The sequence below is a fragment of the Lagopus muta genome, chromosome 1, assembly GCF_023343835.1.
Source record: "Lagopus muta isolate bLagMut1 chromosome 1, bLagMut1 primary, whole genome shotgun sequence".
Classification (NCBI taxonomy): domain Eukaryota; kingdom Metazoa; phylum Chordata; class Aves; order Galliformes; family Phasianidae; genus Lagopus; species Lagopus muta.
This window is the reverse complement of record NC_064433.1, coordinates 55,592,683-55,614,993: the sequence shown is the minus strand read 5'-3', so window position 1 is coordinate 55,614,993 and position 22,311 is coordinate 55,592,683. Positions and strand designations below refer to the sequence as shown.

Here is a 22,311-nt window from a genome sequence, read left to right as displayed (position 1 = left end):
GGGTGCTACGGATAGATCCTCGCAAGCCTAAACAGAAGTGCTGCTTGTTCTTCCCTGCTGTGTACATATACCCTCAGCAAAAGGGCACATCTTGTTCTTTTACCTTCTGAAGCTGTTCACCTGCCTTTATCCTAGAGTGGCCCTGCTTATTTAAATGCTGTGGACATTTCAAAAGAACACTCAGCTGTGCTTGCAGCTGGCCTTTGACGGTCAGTACAGCTTTTGAAGTGCTGTGATGGTTTGACTGGGTGCTGAGCTTCCTACAGTAACTATTAATTTATCCTTTTAAAATTATTATTTTTAATTGCCTGAAGGGAGTTGCTTGCAGCAGGAGCTCTACCATCCCAGAGTTCCAGGAAAAAACGAGAAGTGAAAGTGAAGGAGCTGAACAGGATGGTAAGGGAGACCATTTTAACATAACAGGCACAACACTGTGCTGCAGAAGCACAGAGTTAAGAAATGAGAGACTCTGTCACTGCAGCATCTAATGTTACAGAAGTCCTTGATACCCAAGTCAAGTTAGCTATGCTTCCAGAGAAAGCTGATGAATGTTTCTCTAGACCTGAAGCTGCAAGCAGAAGTTTCATAGAGTGCTTGGTGCAGTTAGAGGTGAAGTTTGACATCTATGTAGCTTCATCTACAAGTTGTTCTCTCAGTGAGAGATACTGGAGAGGAATGTTAATGTACTCTTGCAGTCCAGTTGCTGCTTTCTCTTCTTTTGATTCTCCCCTCATAACAGTGAAAACTTTTTGAAATAATTGTACAGCAACAGTGGAACAAATTGAAAATGGTTTATTCAGAAAGAACCCCCCCTCACAAGTCACAGTATGTTTTGTTGGGGAATGTGGTTAAGAGTATAAGACTATTCTGCGGTCTGTTTTTCATTCAGACATTTTTCTTCTAGTACTGCAACAGTTCATAGAATCCGCAGCACTATAGATCAAAACAGACATCTCCCGTGATGGAGGTGGGACAGAAGCTAAAAGGAATTACCTTACATCAGTCCATTTCCTGTTGTCATTGAGAACCAGTTGTGTATACATAGGAAAAATGTAAAAAGAGGAGGAAAAAAAAAAAAAGACTTGTTTTACACAGTTCTTTACTAGGTTGGAGGAAGAGATTGTGATAAACAATGCAGGTGCCACTTGCCCAATAATAATCATCAGTAATACTGATGGCCAGCCAACTACTTGGCTGAGTCTTGCATGAGCTGTGGAGACATGGAAGCTGACAATTGAAACGGTTAGATTTGAATGGGCAAGTGATGTGTGTGCTTTAAGATGGCAAGCCAGAGCAAACAAGATGGATCGGGATAGCACTGTCAGCCTGCGACATCACAAATGCCTCAGTACAGAAAGTGATTAAAACAGGTCACCAAAGAACTTCAATTTGCTAACCTGTTCACCAGATGCTTCCTCATTTGGATGCTACCGTCAGGCACAAGGACAAGACAACTTTTTCAGTGATCTGTTTGATCTTGTCTCTGTTTAAATAATCCGTGGGGAAAAAATCTGACTCAGCTTTCATCTTGTGGTTTTAAATGTCACCCTAAGGACCTTCTGAAATTACCACTGCAGTGACATTTGAGATGTTAAACTTAGCTTTTGATGCAGGTGAGATAATAGCATTCCTCAAACATTTGTTCTTTTGTTTTTTAAAAGTAAGTACTGCATCCTCCCAAGCTGCTATGGCAAAAATCCTGTTGTCCTTGTGTATTTTTTTCTTCTTTGTCCATTTAATCAATTAGGGATGATGTTTTTCATTCCTTTTTTTTTTTTTTTTTTTTTTTTTTGTGTGTGTGTGTGTGTGTGTGTGTGTGTGTGTGTGTGTGGCATAACATTAGAAATAGCACTAGCAAAGAGTCTTCATGACATGGATAGAAAACATTTTTATTGAATCATAAGAAGGGGAACCTACTTGAGGAAGCTACCCTTGGTCTATGCAAATCATAGCTCTTACGCTGATCGGTTCCATTTTTATATAATGGAAATAGTATGGAGAAGCAATCAACATCAAATGTGGCTCACAGGAAATGATGGATTCCAAAGGTTTCTTTTTCTTTTGTACCCAATCCAACATCAAACGCTTTCATTTTACTTGCTAAGAGAGGGGGGAAAAAAAGCAACACAAAAACCATAAAAATTAACAGAATGCACATGAAAAACAGCAGAAATGAATACAGAGGGAAAATAATATCCATTTGAATATGTGTCCAAAATATTTTACCTCTGATTGACAATTCCTGTAGCTACTTTAAGAGTAAACTGATGCTGTCCTAATAAACTGAAATAGGTGTAGATAAGGGATTAGAATCAAGGAATGGTTTGGGTTGGAAGGGGATTTAAAGATCAGCTGGTTGCAAGGGCAGAGATGCCTTGTGCTAGATCAGGTTGCCCAGGGCCCCATCCACCCTGACTGAATGCTTTCAAAGAGGGGGCATCCACAGCTTTTGAATCTTCCATTTTTCTTTTCTCACCCTGCTGGCCACTCATCTTTTGGTGCAACCCAGGATATGGTTGGTTTCCTGGGCTGCAAGCACACCTGGTCCAGTGTCGCCAGTGAATCGTATCTGTCCCAATACGGAACCCTGATGGTCACAGCTCCTCACTCATTGAGGACACTGCCAGCCAGACTGTGGGTCTGTATGCTTTTTACATTTCATTTTAGATTCCACAAGATTCATTCAGTTGTTTTGTTTGAACCTGATATTGAGGCATGCATCAATTGTCTGGAGCCATAGGACTGAATGTTGCCATGTTATGCATTTAAATTATGACATGAATTGAATGACTGCTGTGTGACACCCTTGGACAATATGTCCAATAGCCACAGTTCAGCAGTGCCTGTATGGCTTTGCACGCACAGTGATCTCTGAAAGGCAGACTAGAGGATCATTTGCAAGTTGAATATTAGATCTGATGCCAGCTTTTCCTGGTATACAAATAGTTCTGCACGAAGGAAGAAGTTGCTTTTTCCACTTCCTTTCTTAAATTTATGTATTTTTTCCAATCTTTTACAGATTTTCATATAGATGTTTTAAAGCATCATAAACGGTAGTCCTTATTTTTAGAAAGGCACTCATTTAAAGAAGCTGTCGATTATTAATAAATTGCTTTCTCAAAAACCCTAAGGGTAACTGTCCCATGCACCTGGTGGAAACCTAAGATGTGGCCCAATGAACTTGTGTGTGTGTATACATATATGATGTATGTATGCACGTGTTTGTATACAATTTTTTTAGTCTGGTCCTGAATCTGATATCAGGTTAATCAAACATCTGTCTGGCCCTAGGCTGCTGAAGAGTCTGGATTACCAATCCTATGATTTTATGGCTTCTATGGGTGAGACTGCAGAAGAACATGCAGGAAGAGGACATGCATCTTCTATGACACGAAAATTCCCATGGCCTTACAGCTAAATTGCCTATAACTGACTTTCCTTCTTGATCTTTGGGCTTGTTTTGTCTCATTGCCTCTAGAGCCTTATAGGAAACACTAGCCATAGGGTTTAGGTTAATGGGCTGATGGAGCAAGGGCTTTTGAATTGAATTTGGTGTCAAAGTGGCTTTAGTACTTTAAGGTGTTAATTGTTAGCTGTTATCTTCTCTGCATGCAGCAGAGGAGAATAGGTGCAGCAACTTCAGATGGAGACTAGAGATAGCAAAGAAGGGCTTGCACTAATTTAAGCTAACATGCTGTAGTGAGGGAGCTAGGGCTAGGGCAGGCATTCCTGTTCTTCTATGAGAAATGAATTTAGGCAACTGGGGTAACAGTGCTTTCAGTTGTTATGACAGCACCTTCCTCTGTTTATCTCTCAGTTCTTGTTTTGGCTTATGAGCCCTGAGAAAATTTTGGTTTCCTTTCTGGCTGAATCAAGATTTACTGTTTCTAGGTAGCCTGTAGATAGGGAGAAGCTCCTGAAGAGTCCATACAAACCTGCAGTGCCCTGCCCTTGGTCTCAATGGGTAGCGTGAAGGCAGAGATTGCACACACAACACACACAGATGAGAAAAGACACAGGGCCCCCAGGAAAGATGCACTCATAAGAACCTGCAGATTAAAAGAAAGAAAGAAACAGTTCAAACGTCTGTTCAATGCTGTGGGAGCCCACCAGTTAATTAGAAATTAGAGAGTGGGCAATGGGTTGCAAATGCCTGGGGGACTCAGCAACATCCAGAAAATGCCACTCATGAAATCTGTAAGTTTTCAGAAAGCAGCAAATAATAGCAAGATCCACGTCTGGCAAAGACTGTCCAAGTGCTCTGCATAAATATCAGATAAAGAACAAATCAGTTTGAAAAAGCAAACCAGACACCGAGATTGAATGCCTCCCCCTTTTCTATTAACTTCATGGACATCCCTGTGTATTTGATGGTAATGTTAGACTCAAGGCTTACTGGCATTGTCGACAGTGCTCTTACTTGTGATATGAATGGTGCCACCATAGCTCCAACACGGCACAGTGACCCACTGGTTCCCATCCCCAAGGCTCGCATTGTGGTGGGATAAACCTGTCGCAGGTTAGAAAGAAATCAGATTAGTGTAACAATAATCAGTGATATGTGTTCTCATTCCACCCCCCTTTTTTTTATTTTCCTCTTTTCCTCATGTAGACCCTTGCATTATCAAAAGCAGTCAGTGGGAGAAGATGCAAAAAGATTTAAAGATTCCTTTGCATGTCATTCATTCCATTGCAATTCTGCCATTTCATGTCCAAAGTAGAAGTTGAAGGCAACATATACACAGATGCCTTTCCTTCATCTGCACTGGGCTGCTCAGGCCAAAGTCACAGACCATAGGCTTGGTGCTAAAGAGAGAATTCAATTTATATTGCCTGACTATGTGTCTGGAAAGCAGGAGAAAAAGAGATTGTCTGCAGCCTTCAAGACAGCCTACTTACTTACATCAACAGCACCTTTGTTTAGAAGGAGGAAAAAGAAAGGGAAATCCTGGTAGGAAACATCCAGGCTTAGAGAAATAGAATTATAGATTCATTTGAGTTGGAAGGGAATTTTAAAGTTCATCTAGTCCAACTCCCCTGCCATGAATCTACAGCTTGATCAGGGTGCTCAGAGGCCCTCCAGCCTGGCTCTGACTGGATATCTACCACCTCTCCAGGCAACCTGTTCTAGTGTCTCACTTACTGTAAAAAAACTTCTTATGTCCAATCTAAGTCTCTCCTCTTTTAGTTTGAAATCATTTCCCTTTGTCCTGTCACAACAGATGTTGTAGGGCTGTGCTCTATCCTTACATCCCCCAGCTTGTACTGGTAGTGAGGGTTTCCATGACCCTGGTGCAAGACACTGATTGCACTTGCCTTTGTTGAACCTCATGAGGTTCAGCTGGGCCCACTGCTCAAGTCTGTCTAGGTCACATTGAATGGCATCTTGTCCCCCGGGCATGCCAGCCACGTCACACAGCTTGGTGTCCTAATGTGCTTTGTGTATTTTTCACATCTCCCTGACACCCATGTCGGTAAAACACTTGAGTATATGCTTTGCTTCAGTGCTGTGGGAAAATCCTGATAGAAAACATCCTAACCCTATGCTTTGCTTAATTTAAGTCCCATTCATGTCAGTAGATTTTAGCAAGTGTTGTCATTTAAGCGTTTGTTTAAAGAAGGCTGGGCCAAGCCAGAGGATGTGATGTAGTTCCAGAAAAGTCTGGGATGTGTCTGGAAAGAGTTTTTTCCGAGTTTGGTTTTGATCATTGATTAAATCTTGTGTATTTGTGGTTTACAGTATGGCTATTTCAGCAGTAGTTTTCACATCAACAGCATCCAATTCTGGACTATTTAAAAGCTGGTATTTAGTAAAGTCTGGTACATGCTTAAAAATAGTGTGCTATAAATGAAGTATGGCACACTATCAGGTCAATCAAGCTAACTACTGCTATCAGCTCCTTACCACTTACCACTCAGTCTTAAAAGGAAGAAACTAATTTCCATGCAACTCTGGTTTTATACAAAAGCAACGTGTAAGTAACCCACAGGACTAATCATTCTGAAGATGTGTGAAGGAGATGCTCTCTGATTGGTTAAAACTATTTGCAGACACAACACAACAATTTCCATTAGTTGAGCATATACATGTAAAAAACTTTTATACTAGCTACAATAGCCAGCCTTAAGTGCTGGAAAAGGTTCCTTTTAGTGGTAGTCTGTTGTCTAACTTCAACGGGACTGAGAGAGAACAGAGATTTTTGGAAGGTGATAGTGTATAACATCCTCAGAAATAACATTTAGTAGTAGTGACCAACAAGTGACCCAGAAGGGCACTCCTTTCCTGGCTGCTCTTGTCACCTCCAGCTAGTTTTCTGATCTCACTTATGAAAACAGAGTGGTTAGGAAGCCAGAGATACTCAGTTCAGGGAAGCTGACTCTTAGCTGGTCAATGCATACAACAGCATTCCTGGCTAATGGGCTTCCATGCCCCAGAGCAGGCTCAAGTGCTGTGGCACTTCAAGTACATGGCACTGAGGGACATGGTTAGTGAGCATGGTGTGATGGGCTGGTGTTAGGATTTTCAGTTATCTTAGAGGTCTTTTCCAATCTTAATGCTGCTGTGATTCCAAGTACCTTCAGCAGGACCCACCTCTGCAGTGTAAATGTAGATGGTGTTGAAGTTTGCTGAAACCAAGGCTCGCAGCATGAAGAGAAAGCCGGTCACGCCTGCACTAAAAGAAGCAGTGTGAAGCAAAGCATTAGTGCCACTGAACAGTGACAGAGACTCAGCCTGGTAGGCTTTCACTATGCTAAGGCTTTTACAAGCTTGAAGTAAGGGAAAGTTGGTTGTTGGCAAGTGTAGTGGTTTTTTTTTTAGTCCATTGACAGTGCATGTTTGCTACTGCTATAAAGAAACTGCTAGCCATGCTCAGGCTAGACATAAGGCAGAAAAAACTGGAGATTATGATAATAACAGCAACAAAGCAGTTGGTACCTAAGTGAGCAGCTATAACCCTCCTGATGGGCTCATTTACAGGGCTACAGGAGATGTCTACCTCTGCCATCTTGAATGGGGCCCTTCTTAGGAATTTCCCCAGGTTAGTTCAATGACTACGGCTCTGGTGGAAGCAAGCAGTTACCTGGATGTGCAGATGTTGAGGAGAAGAAAGAACAGTGCCGTACATCCCATGGTGATGCACAGGCTCAGGCGCCTGCCGAGGAAGTTGATGCCGAGAATGTTCAGGGGATTTACTGAGACACAAAAGAGATCATAACATTAGGTGTCAGGGCTCTCAGTCCTGCAGTGAGCACAAGAAGGGGAGAGGAGGTTACATGCGATCTCCCCCGCGGTGCTGATGATCATGGTGCGGTAGGCAGAAGGGCCAAAGGGGCGGCAGTAGCAGGGGCTGCGGCTCTCCTCTGAGACAGGGCCAGGGTTCTCGCTCAGAGGTGTCCTTGAGGTGCAGCCCAGGTCCCGCTCCAGCAGCTCAGCACTGGCCAAGATGACTCCGTAGTAAGCAAAAGCTATGCCAAGCCTGTAGGGAGGAGTGTGGTGTGGGTGGGGAAGGCAAGGAAAATGGCACTGGAATGCAGCAGGTTTGGGGTGCCCTAGGAACCCCCTGTACACACCAGTGCCACGGTGATGCACGATTGGCACCCTCATCTATCACCTTGAGCCTGATGACACCCACCAAATCAGCAGTCACCCAGCACACAGCAAAGCACTGCCACCTCTGTCCATGCACTTCTTCCATGGAGGAGCCCATCCCAGCTCCCAGCTCGCTGTGTGCTTGGCCATTAAGACTGGTTTGTGCTGTGCAGCAGGAGACAGGACTGCTAAGCCCTCTGATGAGGAGCCACTGATGGAACTGATATTGTTCAGTCTGGAGAAGAGGAGCCTCAGGGCAGACCTTACTGCTCTCTGCAACTATCTGAAAGGAGGTTGTGGTGAGGTGAAGGTTGGCCTCTTCCCCCAGGTCACAGCAACAAAACAAAAGTTAATAGCCTCAAGTTGCACCAGTGGAGGTTCACAATGGATATTAAAAATATTTCTTCTCAGAAAGGGTGGTACTGCAGTGTCACAGGCTGCCCAGGGAGGTGCTGGAGCCAGTGTCACAAGAGCCGTGTGGATGTGGCACTGAGAGACGTGGTCAGTGGGCATGGTGGGGATAAGCTGATGGTTGAACTAGATGATCTTAACAAGTCTTAACACACTGACATCCTTTCTGACAATAACACTGCTGCACTGGCCAGATGCTCACTGCTGACACGGCCTCCTTCTCACTCCAGTTTTAATAGAGGAAAATGCTCATGCATGCCTCAGCTCCTCCTTCAGAGCTGGTTGTAGACTGTTGCACCACTAAGCACTGCTGCCTCTGGGCAAGAAATGCAGTGATCTAGCTGGGAATAGGCTGGAGCACCTCTCCTATGAGGAAAGGTTGAGGGAACTGGGCTTGTTTAGCTTGGAGAAAAGAAGGCACCGGGGAGACCTCATTGTGGCCTTCCAGTACTTGAAGGGAGCTTATAAACAGGAAGGGGAACAGCTGTTTACGGGGGTGGATAGTGATAGGATGAGGAGGAATGGTCTTAAATGGAGACAGGGGAGGTTTAGGTTAGATATTAGAAGGAAGTTTTTCACACAGAGGGTGGTGACGCACTGGAACAGGTTGCCCAAGGAGGCTGTGGATGCCCCATCCCTGGAGGCATTCAAGGCCAGGCTGGATGTGGCTCTGGGCAGCCAGGTCTGCTGGTTGGCGACCCTGAACACAGCATGGAGGTTGAAACTAAACGATCATTGTGGTCCTTTTCAACCCAGGCCATTGTATGCTTCTATGTGCTGTCCAGCATTCACCCAACCTCCTGATACTTCCAGACTGGGAAGTAGCAGTGCTGTATCGTGCAGAAGACAGCCCCTTTGATCACTTGTATGTAGGTGGAGGCATTTCCATATTGCCCTTTCCTGCAGCAAGCCACTAACCCAGACCCCAGTTCTTACAGCTCAAATGTAGGAGCTGTCTGGGTGTCTTATTCCCCATTCTTTCTGTACAGCAATTTTCCAAAGGAGTTCTCACCAGCTGGAGAGGCTCACACCGCACCCAGGCTTGCTGCCAACAACAGGGCACTGGTAGTGGCAGCCTCACTGTGTCATTATCAAGTAATTCAGCATTCGCCTCATCATAAGCAGGCTGAGAAGTAATTTTCACTTTTTTTTTTTTTTTTTTAATCCCCGCTGGCAGTTTCGGAAACCAGTTGCAGAGTGTGGGCTGCAAAATGAGCTGCCTGTGGACATGGGGATGCTGAGGGCACAAAGAGACAGGGACACAAACCTGAGAACACACCAGTGCCTCCTGGGTGAGCAGGAGAGAAAGGAGGATTAAGAAACAAGAAGAGATTTCATAATAGTCCTGCAAGTTGATGGGAAAAACATAAAATATTCAAGGCCTGGTTTAGCAAGATTTTGGTCAATGAGTTCCCACGGACCCATTATTCATACATATCCATTCCAGCCAGCAAAGTCAATGAAACATATATTACCCGTGCATACATCTACAGGGAACAAGGCAAATGAAGCTCATCTCTCTGCAATCTTACATTTTCCCAGCCATTGGCACCGGTACCAGTCATTGGTTTTCTGTGTGAGCCCTCTATCACTGAGGGCAGTGCATGTATCTTCTCTCAGAATGAACAAACTGGCAACAAGGAGTGAAAGCAAACCGAGGGCACCACCGTGTTCACAGTGGGTAGACCAAGCCAACCAGTCCTGAGGGAATGATAAACAAGATGAATAAATAAACAAATAAATAAATATATAGATGAAATACTCTTTACCATATGATCCATATCTGTAGAGTGGTTCTTAAGTACTTGGGGTGGAGGAGGTCTCTGAATCTTCCTCTTCTTTCCTGCAAATAATTTGGTAGAAAGGCACCTTTCACATCAGGGCAAACGCTTTGTGGCAGCAGCAGGTGCCCAGGCCTCAGTGCATTTGCTCTGGCCATCTCCTGGCATGGATGGATGGATAGATAGCACTGCACCCTTCAGAAAGGAAGCCCCTTTTCAGAAGATGGCTGTGGGAGGTCATGCTGCAAAGCATAGAGGGGGGAGAAGAGAGCACCCCACACACCCCTTCAAGTTCACAGGGACAGGTATGGGATTGCCTTTCTATGTTTTATTCATTATTGGTGAAGCCTGGAAGGGTGCATGTCTAAGCAAAACCCTGTGTGTAGCCAATGTGGTTCCTTTACATAATTTCAATTAAAAGACAGGGAAGCCTTAATCCTAATTAATTCCAGTACAATGGCACCATCTTGCATGAATTGCTGAGGACAATGCTTGGTGCCTGTGGGACTGAATAAGCAGCAAAAAGGTCCAGGAAAGGGACTTAAAAGAGCTGGGCCCTGGACAATGTAAGTGTTCAGCTCCCAAGCTGCTTGGAAGAGGTGGAACTGGTGGTTGGGGAAGGCACTGGGACCAGCAGAAGGGTCTTGTCCTATGGCCACAGCCCTCAGGTACACCCCAATGGGCAGGACCAGGGTCCTGTGGTGCTGCAGACATCCTGAGAGCAGGCAGTGGTGGAAAGAAGCACTTTTTCTGGAGCCCTTTTTGTGTTAAAAGCAGCAAATCTTTTCTCAGCATGATATTCATCCTGTGAAAATGAAGATCATGGGGAAAAAAAAAAGTGGAAAATCTGATTCCTTTTTGGAAGCCAAGATTATTGTCTTTCCCAGAGTAAAATGGCCTCTTCATAACCACTGCCAATAGCTGGGAAGGAAGCCAGGCGTGGTGAGGGAGAGATGTGGAGTGAGATGTGCTTGATGACCTTGCTCACATCCTTGTGCCCGGTGGACCAGGGGCGGGACGGGATGAGTCAAGATGGGATGGGATAAGAGGGGCCGAGCCAAGATGAGATGAGGTGGGATGGGATGGGACAGGATAATGGAGCGAGGCAATGCTGCAGGCTGAGCTTACCTTGGGAGGTTCCTGCAGCACTCCCTCTGGCATCGCTGCCCGGTTCATCTTGGCTATCCTCTGCAGCGTGGCCAGGGCAGCCGCGTTATTCCCCGTGGACACATTGTAACGTGCTGACTCAGGTATGAACTGAAAGTGGAGCAGTATTAGAAAGCCCTCCTGCCTCTTGCCTAGCAGCCTGTGCTGTCCACATCCCCTATCCTGCCCAGGAGCCTGACAAGATCAGTGCAAGGTTACGAGTCATTCCTTGGGATGTTCTCTCCAGCTGTCCCCCAGGGAAGCTGCAGTTGGCTGAGAAGATGAAGGGTGATGCCTCTTGGTGACTGGGGAGATGCCAGGTCAGTGGCTGTGGGAAGCGAGGAGAGGCTCTCCCTACCTTGAAAACCATGATGAGAATGATGCCAGGAATGGAGGCGATTCTGATCAGCCACCGCCAGCCAACGGTTGGGTTCACCACTGATGCCAGGCCAATGATCAACAAGGATCCTGCCAACCAGAACACCTTTCCAAGGGAAACAAAAGGGTTAAAAGGCTTGAACACATGTCAAAAATTTGTTTATTTTCATCCCTTCCCTTGCTGTCTGCAAAGATGAGTTTGGGATGAAGGAAAGAGAAAAGTACAGATCAGAGTCTGGGGAGGGATGTCTGAGAACAGTCTTAATTAGCTCTGGACAAAAACAGGTAACGTGTAGTTGCCATTGTACTTAAAGCCTCTTTTGTCCTTCCAGTCACATCTCTGCTAACACTCATGCCTATGAATTTTCTCATTTGAACTTCTTTGGGGATGCAGCAGATGTATAAGTACCAAAGGCAAAACAGGGACAGATTTCCACTGTTGGATGTTGGTGGGCTTCCAGTGGACTCAATTCCAAGTTGTACCAATGGGGAACCTGGCCCCAAATCTGCAGGTTCCCTTCAAATCTGCAGGTTACCATCAGGAGAAGAGCCCTTTTCGGGGCACCATACAAAGAAGCTCCAGCAGCACAAGCCACAAGCCACAGCAAGTTCATGAGTAATCTACGGGCAGAAACAATACATTCGTGGAGAGAGATGCAAGACTGTGCCTTTTTATATATCTCTGATCTTCTGGAGGCACTTTGGTAATAAATCCCTGGGATCATATACACTAATGAAAAGCAAATTACCCCTTCCACCAAGACTGTATACCAACATTTTCGTTTCAACAGCCAGATGCATTAATGATTTCAGTGAGGCCTTCACAGATCATCTGTGCACGCATAAAGTTCTCCTGGTAGAAATTAGAGGAAGGGCCCACCCCAGTCACGTTGGAAGGATGGTCACGGCCCTTCCAGCACATCTCAGGCCTAAGTGAGGCCTGCAAGGCAAGGCACAGCCCAGGACCTCATCCAGGAGCCACCTCATTAATCACACGTAATTACCACAATTCAGTCCCAATGGCTTGCATTTACCTTATGTGAGATCCCAACACAACCCAGCTGGAGATGTTGAGTTGCCCTGATCAGAGACCCCTCCTCAGCCCACTTTCCTTTTGGCTCATGCTTGCACAAACATTTTTCTTGCTGTGAATGCTGGAGAGAGCCTGATGCACTCCAATGGAAGATGAGATGAGTGCAGGAGAAGCCATAAGCACTCTTTGCCTCGAGTAGCCCCCAACTGACTACTGCATTCCACTTCCCAGTGGAGAAAACAGACACTCTTGCTGCAGCCTGAGTGACAGCCCACTGGCACCGACCCCATTAAGGCAGGCAGCACAGTTATCAGAAGGTAACAAAAAGGGCAGATGTCAGCTGTCACTCAAAGTCCCCCCACAGTGTTGGGATGATCCAATTAAGAGAGAAGAAATAGCTTCTCTTCTGCACACAGCTGTCTGTGTGGATCCTTAATAATGCACAGCACGTGCTCCATGGTACAGGAGGCACTCACTCAACCCATGATAAATGCGGATATTCTGGCTTGCTGGAGATCTGCCTTCCAAACAGCAGCACAGCAATTCGGTGGGAATACAAATGAGAAGAAACAGTAATATGCCCATTCTTACCTGAGATAAGGGCAGCATGTATCCTCGGTACTTGGTAGGCAGAAATTCCGTTTTTATGATAAGCCTAACGAAAAGAAGAGCAAGGCAAATGACAGAGACAACAACGATTTCTGTACCAATCAAAGAACAATTTGTCCGGCTCAGCCATCATCCAGCGTGGATGCCTGGAGACAGAGGGACCACCCTTTTTACACTGATGTATCAAAACTAATTATTTGATATTTCTCTCTGATTGAGGTATTTCTTGAAGGTTAAAGTTCTGCTTTTAGGTTGCAGATGTCCTGCTTATCTATGGTGAACATCCCTCCTGAGACTTGATGTTCCTCTTCAAGATTTTCACAAATAAGAACAGTAAGAACAGACATCCTTGAAATAGAGGCACACGTCCAAGACAGTAACAGTTCAGTAGAGACTGGTCCTTAGAAAACCCAGCCATGTATAAAGTCAGTAGTGGGATACCTCTTAAACAACAACTAAAGACTTCTGCACAAGCACAGAAAACTCAAATATGTTAATATAAACTTGTAGTTGCATAATACCATTGAATAAGTGGGTGGTGAAGCACTGGCACAGATTGTCAAGAAAGCTAGTGGATGTCCACCTGTGGAAACCCTCAAGGTCAGGTTGAATGGGGCTCTGAGCACCCTGATTGAGCTGTAGATGTTCATTGCAGGACGGTTGGACTAGATGACCTTTAAGGGTCCCTTCCAACTCACATGATTCTAACATTCTATAATAACATGCAATGGGTAGGTGTGACTTATGTACAAGGTAGGCATATAATGAAAACTCGTGACTTAAATAGAAGCCAATGTGAAGACTTGGGGAACTTGATTTGTGGGGATACCTCACCTTGCGCTCTGCACAGAAATAAAGCAATGTCTCCTCTCTAAACACTTAGTTTTTTGAATGTGTTTTGGGAAATTTAAAATCAGCAACACCATCACTGGTGTAGAGACCCACACTGACCTTTTCCATCATCTCAGCAGTTGAGGTGCCTTATAAAATATGCAACACCAATAAGGGGAGGAACTGCAAGTTCCTCCTGCCTGCTTTGCCCTGTCCTGGCCTCTAGCAGTACCAGCCTCCCATACTCTGCTTTGATAAAGGGCTTTTTCAGTCAGTGCAAGCTGATTTGTGCTGTCCTGCACAGGCAGTGGGTTTGAAAAAGAATTGTGCATTCAAACAAGTCTTCACAGGGTCTCAAAGGGAGGTGAAGAAGAGGCCACCAGAGGTTTGCTACAGGAGGTCACTGTCTCACTTCCTGGAGAGCGCACAGCCTCTTGCCCTGAATTTCAACACAGGCTATGAGGAACTACAGAATATGCTGAAATATTGCATGTGTTTCCCTGACAGAGTCAAAAGAAATCACTTATTTTGTCAGCCTTCTAGTGAGGTGGCATTTAGTACAGTGATCTTCTCCTTCCCTCCCACATCTCCACAGTTTCACCCTGACAAGGCAAAAAGTTTAATTTAAGTGGGAAGGTTTTACATCAGTTCAAGAAGAATTTGCTACTCTAAGCAGAATTGTTGTGACCTTTTTACAAGGAAGCAGTCTTTGCTCATCTGTTACCTGTCTAATTGTTTTTATAATATATGTGCTTAATAAGACCTCTGACATTGGCTTAATGCAAACCAGCCCATTCTACTATCCCAGGGCTGAGGAGTTCTTGGGAACTGCAATTTAGGTAGACGGACAACAACCCAATGAAAGAACAGGACAGCATTTTGCTTTAAGGCAATGTGAGAATTTGCTCTCCCTTGCACTTCCAGCCCCCTCAGAGGCCCCTTCCTGGCTGTCTCCTCCAGGTTTCTGCGCAGCCTCAGCTTATCAGGCTCAGTGCACGAGGCACTGGGCGCTCTGCCAAGGTCAGCCAAAATGAGCTGTGGGATCTCTGGGCCCCTGGATGCCTCCTTGGAGGAAGAAAAGCAGAGCCATGCTCTCACTTTATAGAAACAGTCTTAAATAAAGACGATCTAGGATAAGCAGTGGGGAACCAAGCACCAAATATTGCCTGCCTGTTCCCTCCCTTTGACTGCAGATGATTCAGAATAATTTGCTTTCATTACATTTCCCCCTTATCCGCAAAGAAAATAACACATTCAAAAACCTGACTTTCTGTGCTTCAGGACTCTCCCCTCCTCCCCTCCTACTTTGTGCTCTTCTGACCCCCAACAGCTCCCACCAGAGTAGGAAAAAGCTGCTAACCTCCCCATGAAGGCTAGTTTGTCCTTGTCCTTGCCATAAGGCATGAAGCGTGGCCTTACCCTTGTGCGTGGCCTGATACACCACCTCCCACCATGGTCCTCAGGAAGACAAACCAGATGTAGGAGGGGGCAAATGAGGTCAGCAGGGAGAAATAGGCTCCCCAGAGGAAGGAGAGCAGCAGAATCTGCAAAGGACAAAATTAGGGTAATATAGTCTAGGGTCCTCTCTGTATGGGACAGCACAACAAATATTTTGAAGGTTTTCAGAGGCCAGGGTGCAAGGTAAGAGAGAGACTGGCTCAGCCCTGAGCTCAAGGGGAAAGAAAAGTGCCATGAATGGGCACCATGAAGTTCGTTTTTGTGCAGCCCATCATTCTTTCATGGGAGGAGCAGCTTCCTGGCTTCTAGAAGCTCAGGTATATTGGAAGGGTTTTGTGCCCCACGTGCCAACTCCTCCCGGCAGCAGTGTTACTAGGGCACTGCACAGCAAAGAGATAAAGGGGACAGACAATAGCAGGTCCTGTATTTGTCTTGTCAGAGGGCTCAGGAAGAATACATACAGCCCCTGAGCCCACTTACCTTCCAGCGGCCATATCGGTCAGCCAGGAGCCCAAGCACTATGCTGAAGACCATGTAGCCAAAAAACACCATCTATGGATATAGTAGAAATGCTAAGTCACAACCTGAAACAATGATTGAGCATCTGGTGGGAAGGCAGAGCTAACCCAGGGGGAACTCAGGTACATGCAGTGCACCTGAGTGACCTGAGAGGGTAGAGTCAGGATCCATCCCTTCCCAGACCTCATTTAAGGGTTGTCAGAGGCAATGAGGGTGTCTTGCTGGAGATCCTTGCATACTAGAGGCCTTTTAGTGGTAAGTAGTTTTTCTTCACTTGTTTCTGAATCTACAGCTGCTGCATTTGGGCTTGTTCCTTTTTGCAGCAGCCTAGGATTGTGCCACTCTGCTATTATTGCTGTACTTTCCATCACATTATAGCATTACAATGGAGAACTGGAAGCAGCTGTGGGGTACTCATTCCCAGCAGCATCAGGCTGCTTTGCTCTTCAAATCAAGTGTCTGTTAAATGCTTCGTAAACAAGAAGATAAATTGCACTGCCAGAGCCATGCATGGTCCTCAAAGGGTTATAGGGATTTCCAAAGAATCAGGAAATAGGAGCCTGTACTGGCATTATAGTTCTTGTTGTGGCTGTGTGCTCATGTCATATTGTTCTCTTGGTTTCTACAGTTGTGTCACTGCTCTTGTCCCTGAGAGGAGGTCTTGGAATTTATTTGGCCCTTTGGGAAATGTACATTGTTAAGCCTGGGGTGGTGCCATGTACAGTCCCCATGCGATGGATGACCTGCATGGTGAGGAGGAGTCACTCACTGTTGTCACAAGAGCCACCTGCCAGTCTTGAAGCTGCCACTCACATCGGATGAGAGGGGACACAACAGCTATCAGCATGATCTCCATGGCTTCGGCCACCTTTAGGGACAAGTATATACATTAACAAGAGGGAAGCTGTGAGGATCCCATGAGAGAAAGGCCCCTAGCTATGCCAAGCCTGCAGTCATGGAGGTGTCACATGCTGCAACAGGCTCTGTGAAGCTGTGGTGCCTTGGTGGTCTCAGCCCTGAGCGTGGTCTGCAAGACATTCCCACTTGGGGATGGGGAGAGGAGACAGGATGGAAGGAAGCTGCACCTAGAGAGTGGATATCTAGGTACAGTACAGAATCATATAATCATTAAGGTTGGAAAAGACCTCTAAGATCATCCAGTTCAACCACCAACCCATCTCCACCATGCCCACTAGTCGTGTCCCCTCAGTGCCATGTCTACATGATTCTTAAATACCTCCAGGCATGGCAAATCCACCACCTCCCTGGCAGCCTGTGATGGTGCAGCACCACTCTTTTGGAGAAAAACTACTTCCTAGTACCCAACCTGAATCTCCCCTGATGCAACTTAAGGCCGTTATTTCTCATGCTATTTCTATGACTTGATAGAAGAGGCTGACACCTACCTACTATAACCTCCTTTCTGGTCACTGTCAAGAGCAAGCTTGTACCCAGAAAGTCTGGAAGGATTTTCAACCAGATGTGCTGATGGAAAGTACTGGAAAGCAAGCTGCTTTTATTTTAAGTACCTGTCTGTGAATCTGGGCACCTAGAACAATCTCTTAAAATTACTGTTATTAAAAAAATAATAATAAAATTACTGACTGTTTGTTCCTGGCAGCTGGCTTTGGTTAAGAAGTAAGCCCATCATTCATAGTCACAGACCTTCCTGCCTCAGCTGTGGTGATCCTGTGGCTATGTCCCCATCACAGCTTCACCCTAGCCTGGCTCCAGTTTCCAAACCAGGTGTTTTACCACTGTTTTACTGTTAACTCAGCACCCTTGCACGTCATTAGTTGGGAAGTAACCCTGGTTACTTGGTCCAGGTAACCCTGAACCTCTGTGGTTGAGGGATGGAACTCCAGGGCAGGGGACAGGCCAGGATGCCCTGGGTCAACCTGTTTGCTTTTGCCTTGAAACAGGTTCAATATGAGAGTTGGCCAATGCTGATTTTGGTCAAAGTTGACACAAGCAGGAATCCTGCTTGAGAAGGTATATGTGGGAAAAAAATGTGCTGCAATATGTTTTTGTGGTGATTTGTAGTTGTTATTACAAAGTAATAAAGAAAATGAGGGGAGTGTTTCATCAGGCTGGTGGTGTTGGTTGCAAACACTTACCCCAGTGCTTCCCATGATGAGAAAAAGTGCAATGTGGAACCTCCCAAACCCAATGGTTTCCACAGCTTCTTCCACTGTAAATGTCTTCTGCCCTGAACACAAATGGGAAAGAAAGACACCAAAAATATATATATCAGTTATTAAATAGTACACCCTCAGGTTTTATGAAATGGGAATGTTTTACATGCAACCATGGGGCTGTGCCAGGAGAAAGGCTGGAAACTCTCGCTTGCCCTGGTGAGGGTGGTGTGGGCTATGGCTTGGCGCTTCCCCAGACCCACAAGAGTCACTGCCACTGCAGTAAGCACAGCCATGGGCTCTGGGCTCAGTGTTGTCTCTTCCTAAATTTTTTCTCCCATTAAAGGGACAAAGCAAGTCCAGTGCTGGGATGGATTTATAAATAGAGCTGCCAGAAAGCTTTCAGTGTCTACTTTCAACATCATATTTAAGTAAAGTCAGACCTATGTAAATTTTTCCATCAGAACACTTATCTCCCAACTAACTCAGGACAAATCCTGAGACTGCACAGATTTTCAGGAGAAAATCTTTAATTTTTCCCCAGCGTTTTCTGTTTTGATGCTTCTCCACTGAAGTTTTTATTTTAAAATGCTTTTGGGACTGAATAATATACATATATTTTTCCCAAGAATAAGCTAAAATGAAAGAATTACCAGAGGAATACGTCGCTTACACAAAACAGTGGCTGAAAAAAAAACCAAAACAAGCAGCTCTTCCACTGCCACTGCTAGCAGCCTAGCAGCTATAGTGGGAGAGAGGAAGTATGAAGCTGATGTCTGAGGTCCAGGTAACTGGAGTGCCAGAACCTTCCCTCTACCCTGCTTCATGAGGGCCAGCATTTCTGATCCAGTCAACACAAACACACCTTTGGGGGGTTCTTGTCCCTCCATGTGGATTTCCTCCAAGGCAATAACGTTTGCTGCCTCTTTTGGTGCAGCGGCCATCTCAGCTGTTACTGCGATTCACCGTAACTGTTGGAGAAGGACAGGATTTAATCATGAAACCCCTGGACCCCTGGAGGGTCATAAAGCCACCTTAGTAACTGTACAGCAAAGGAGTTTTCTGGGCTGGTGTGGAAGCAATCAGATACACTCTTACACAGATTTGTTTCAGAGAACTAGAATGAAATGACCTTTACTCAAAGTTGGTTGTTTTTTGTTTGTTTTTTGTTTTCTTTGTTTGGTTTTGGTAGGAAATACACAGAATCACAGAATCATCAAGGTTGGAAAAGACCTCTAAAATGACCTTGACCAACCATCAGCCCATGCCTGCTGACCATGTCCCTCAGTGCCACATGGTTCTGGAACACCTCCAGGTGATTCTACCACTTCCCTGGGCAGCCTGTGCCACTGCAGCACCACTCTTTCTCAGAATAAATTGTTTCCTAATATCCAACCTGAGCCTCCTCTGGCACAACATTCCTTCTTGTCCTATCACTGTTACCTGGGAGGAGAGGCTAACCCTCACCTTGCCACAACCTCCTTTCAGGTTACTGTAGAGAGCAGCAAGGTCTGCCCTGAGCTTCTCTTCAGACTGAACAACCCCAACTCCCTCAGCTGCTTGCCATCAGACTTGTGCTCCAGACCCTTCACAGCTTTGTTGTCTTTCTCTGGACACACTCCAGGCCTCCGTGTCTTTCTTGTAGTGAGGTGCCTAAAACTGAGCACAGCACTGGAGGTGCAGATTCACCAGTGCTGAGTACAGGGGGATGATCACCTCCCTGCTCCTGCTGGCTGCAATATTTCTGACACAGGCCAGGATGCCATTTGGCATACCTGGGCACACTGCTGGCTCACGTTCAGACAGCTGACCACTACACCCCCAGATTCCTTTTCCTCCATGCAGCTTTCCAGCCACTCTGTCCCAAGCCTGTAGAGTTGCCTAAGGGTTGCTGGCATCACGAGGCAGCTTAGCTGATCTGACAAATCAGTCATTGCATTGCTCTGGCTGTTTTCATGCAAAGTCCAGAGAATGAGAGAAGATGCAAGAGCTTATGTAACGGCTTCCCCATCCTGGACATGCAAAGAAAGTCAAAAGAAGCTTCACAATCTCCAAGAGCTGAGAATTGACAGTGATCAACAGTAAGTTGTCCCTCTCAAAGGTGGAAGTGTCTCTTTTAGGAGCTGAGGCCCAGTGAGCTGTAGAGGTGCTGCACTCTGTAATTGCTCATGTTTTTGAGAGCATGCAAGAGCATGAAGCAGAGCCAGTGGCAAGAGCAGGGCTGCCCAGCCTGCTCCCCTAGCCCTGGCTTCCCAAGGATAGTACACCTGGCAAGTACGCACCTAGCTCCTTCTTGCCCAGCCCAGCCTTGCCAGCCTTGCTTCCCACAGGACATATGGCCCTCTGCCTCACCCCACTGCATCAATCCCCATTCACTTATGGCAGCAAGAAACAACAACAAGCTCTGCATTGCTACTGGCTTGCTCCTGCAGAGGGTCTGGTTTCCAATGCTACGTCTTTAAGTCTGATCATAGATTTTTTTCCTGATAAGAAAATCTTATCTTAATCCCATGGGAGGGATTAAGCACACAGCAAGCTTTATCCCCCAAGCTTTCCTGCTGAGAACATGCAGTGACTCTTGCAGGGGGGGGCTCAACTCATCTTTAGTTTAAAACCTCTTCTTCAGTGATCTCCATCCAGAGCTGCTGGACTTGGTGAGAAAGTGTTCGGTGCTGCCCCACAGGAGTCATGGGGCTGGAGAAGGGCAAGGAATGCACCTAGTCATAGAACCATAGAATTGCTCAGTTTGGAAATGACCAAGAGCATTGGTGATGAAAGGTACAAAATCTCATCTGAGACAGAGGGCAGCATAAGCATAAAAAGCACAGAGTTACAGTGCTCCCAGCTGGGCACATTGTATGGAGGTGCAGTTAGAAGGAGGTCATTAAGGGCTAATAGCAGTTTAGTTGGGTAGGTCAGATACACTGACCTTACTTGTTATAGATCATTACAGCCCAGGATCCCAGAGGACATGCACAATATTGCTCACTACTTCCTCTCAGCACCATACTCACAGGCAGTGGTAGCTGCCAGCAGCACATGGTGCCAGCAGCTGATCATGCTGGACATCATCTGCAGATCATTTCTAACTGGAACCAGCTCAACAGCAACCATGTAAGGTGTCTGGAAGAGCCCACAGGAAGACATAATGGTTCATTGTGTGGCTGAAACACAAAGGGCTTCACAGAAATGAAACCTGGGGTCCAGTTTTGCTCCTTGCCTGATCCTTTATGATTAGATCCTGCAAATATAACCTTCTGTAAGTCTCTTTATCACGACTCTGCCTGGTTCAACAACTGTACCTCTCCAGAGCCCACAGCATGCACAGCTCTGGGCCCCAGAAGGCCAGGCTGGGACATGCCTGGGACAAAGGGAAAGCATTGGGCTCTGATCCACCTCCATGCATGCCAGATGGACTATAACTGCAAGCCATAGCACCGTGGAAGTCTCAAGCTAGAGTATTCTGCTAACATTTGCTGAGAGGCACTCAAGCATTTGATTGGTGCTCACTGCTCTGGATTACGTGCCACCAGGATGGGAAGCACTGAAGTTCTTCCAAAAATAGGGAGGAAATGGTGAACCTCATGCTATCACACAGGATCCATCAGCAAGGGTCAGGTGCTCGAGCACAAGGGTGCACAGCTACCTCCAACACTCTGTAGTGGCTGAGACCCCTGGAGGTGTCAGGATGACATCTATGGGATACCTCCACAGCTCTCAAACAGCAGTGGGTGAGCAAGTGGGACACCTGCTGTAGCACCTCAGGTACTACCAGAAATAGGTCCATGTATCTTCATCTGCCTCATGGCCAGACTACTGGGGCAGCCTGAGCAAAATTCACTTGCACATAAGCAGGTGAGAAGCCAGTGTTCAGGTGAGTCCTTGACACTGTATGCTCTGCTCTAGCATTTGTCTCCAAAAGACAGGTTTACACATAAGACTTCAGTAAATCTCCTGAGAGTTCCTACAAAGAGCATAGGTTAGTCATTGCAAACACCTGCAGACCTACTTGCCCTTATGAAGCTTCTCATGTCTGTCAGAGCTCTGTGGGGAGTCACGAGGAAGAATTTCCTGCTATTTGTAAATCACACTGAAAATACTAAACGGTAACTACACGAGCCAAAAAACAGCAGTGCCAAAGCTGTTGCTGGCAAGGAAAATAGCAGTCCTCCACCAGAAGGGAGTAAAGTGAAACCACTGCAGGGTCCTAGCAGCAAGATGACATGATGTATGAATGATCAGATACTCCCAATCTTAAATCAAGGCTCAACTAGATTTCTTGTTTTTCTCAGGTTTTGGGTTTTTCTGAGTGAAGTTTTCTTACCTCTGAAATGTCTTGGTCACAGAGGAGCAGAACTTTCCTCCCTTACTTCTGCCTCTTTCTCTTCTGTTTTCTTTCCTCATTGTGCTGGCATCGCT

The 22,311-nt window shown here is 45.9% G+C and overlaps 1 protein-coding gene across 4 annotated transcripts; it reads right to left on the bottom strand.

The window, feature by feature from the left end:
• Nucleotides 1-1,785: 1,785 nt before the first annotated feature.
• Nucleotides 1,786-22,311, bottom strand: SVOPL (SVOP like). 4 transcript variants are annotated; one of them, XM_048946117.1, is made up of 16 exons: nt 22,217-22,311; nt 18,758-18,863; nt 17,875-17,966; nt 16,527-16,625; nt 15,719-15,790; nt 15,200-15,324; nt 12,932-12,995; nt 11,288-11,413; nt 10,912-11,040; nt 9,772-9,845; nt 7,276-7,478; nt 7,083-7,194; nt 6,593-6,674; nt 4,421-4,510; nt 3,936-4,049; nt 1,786-2,100 (listed from the first exon to the last, which is right to left on the bottom strand). In XM_048946117.1, exons 2-16 carry the CDS (start codon nt 18,834-18,836, stop codon nt 2,089-2,091), a joined length of 1,473 nt encoding a protein of 490 aa, XP_048802074.1. In that variant the 5' UTR covers nt 18,837-18,863; nt 22,217-22,311; the 3' UTR covers nt 1,786-2,088. The 4 variants fall into 4 exon arrangements, with proteins under 4 accessions (XP_048802074.1, XP_048802091.1, XP_048802082.1 ...); XM_048946134.1 differs by lacking the exon at nt 18,758-18,863 and having other exon boundaries at nt 17,875-17,961; nt 22,217-22,298; XM_048946125.1 differs by lacking the exon at nt 18,758-18,863 and having other exon boundaries at nt 22,217-22,297.

Bases quoted from the DNA above. Each gene is read 5' to 3' on its own strand.
- SVOPL (XM_048946106.1), bottom strand. From the start codon at position 18,836: ATGGCCGCTGCACCAAAAGAGGCAGCAAACGTTATTGCCTTGGAGGAA. The intron at 15,325-15,718 runs GTAAGTGGGCTC...TGTCCTTTGCAG, and splicing joins ACCGATATGGCCGCTGGAAG to ATTCTGCTGCTCTCCTTCCT. The intron at 12,996-15,199 runs GTAAGGCCACGC...TCTTTTCGTTAG, and splicing joins GTATCAGGCCACGCACAAGG to GCTTATCATAAAAACGGAAT.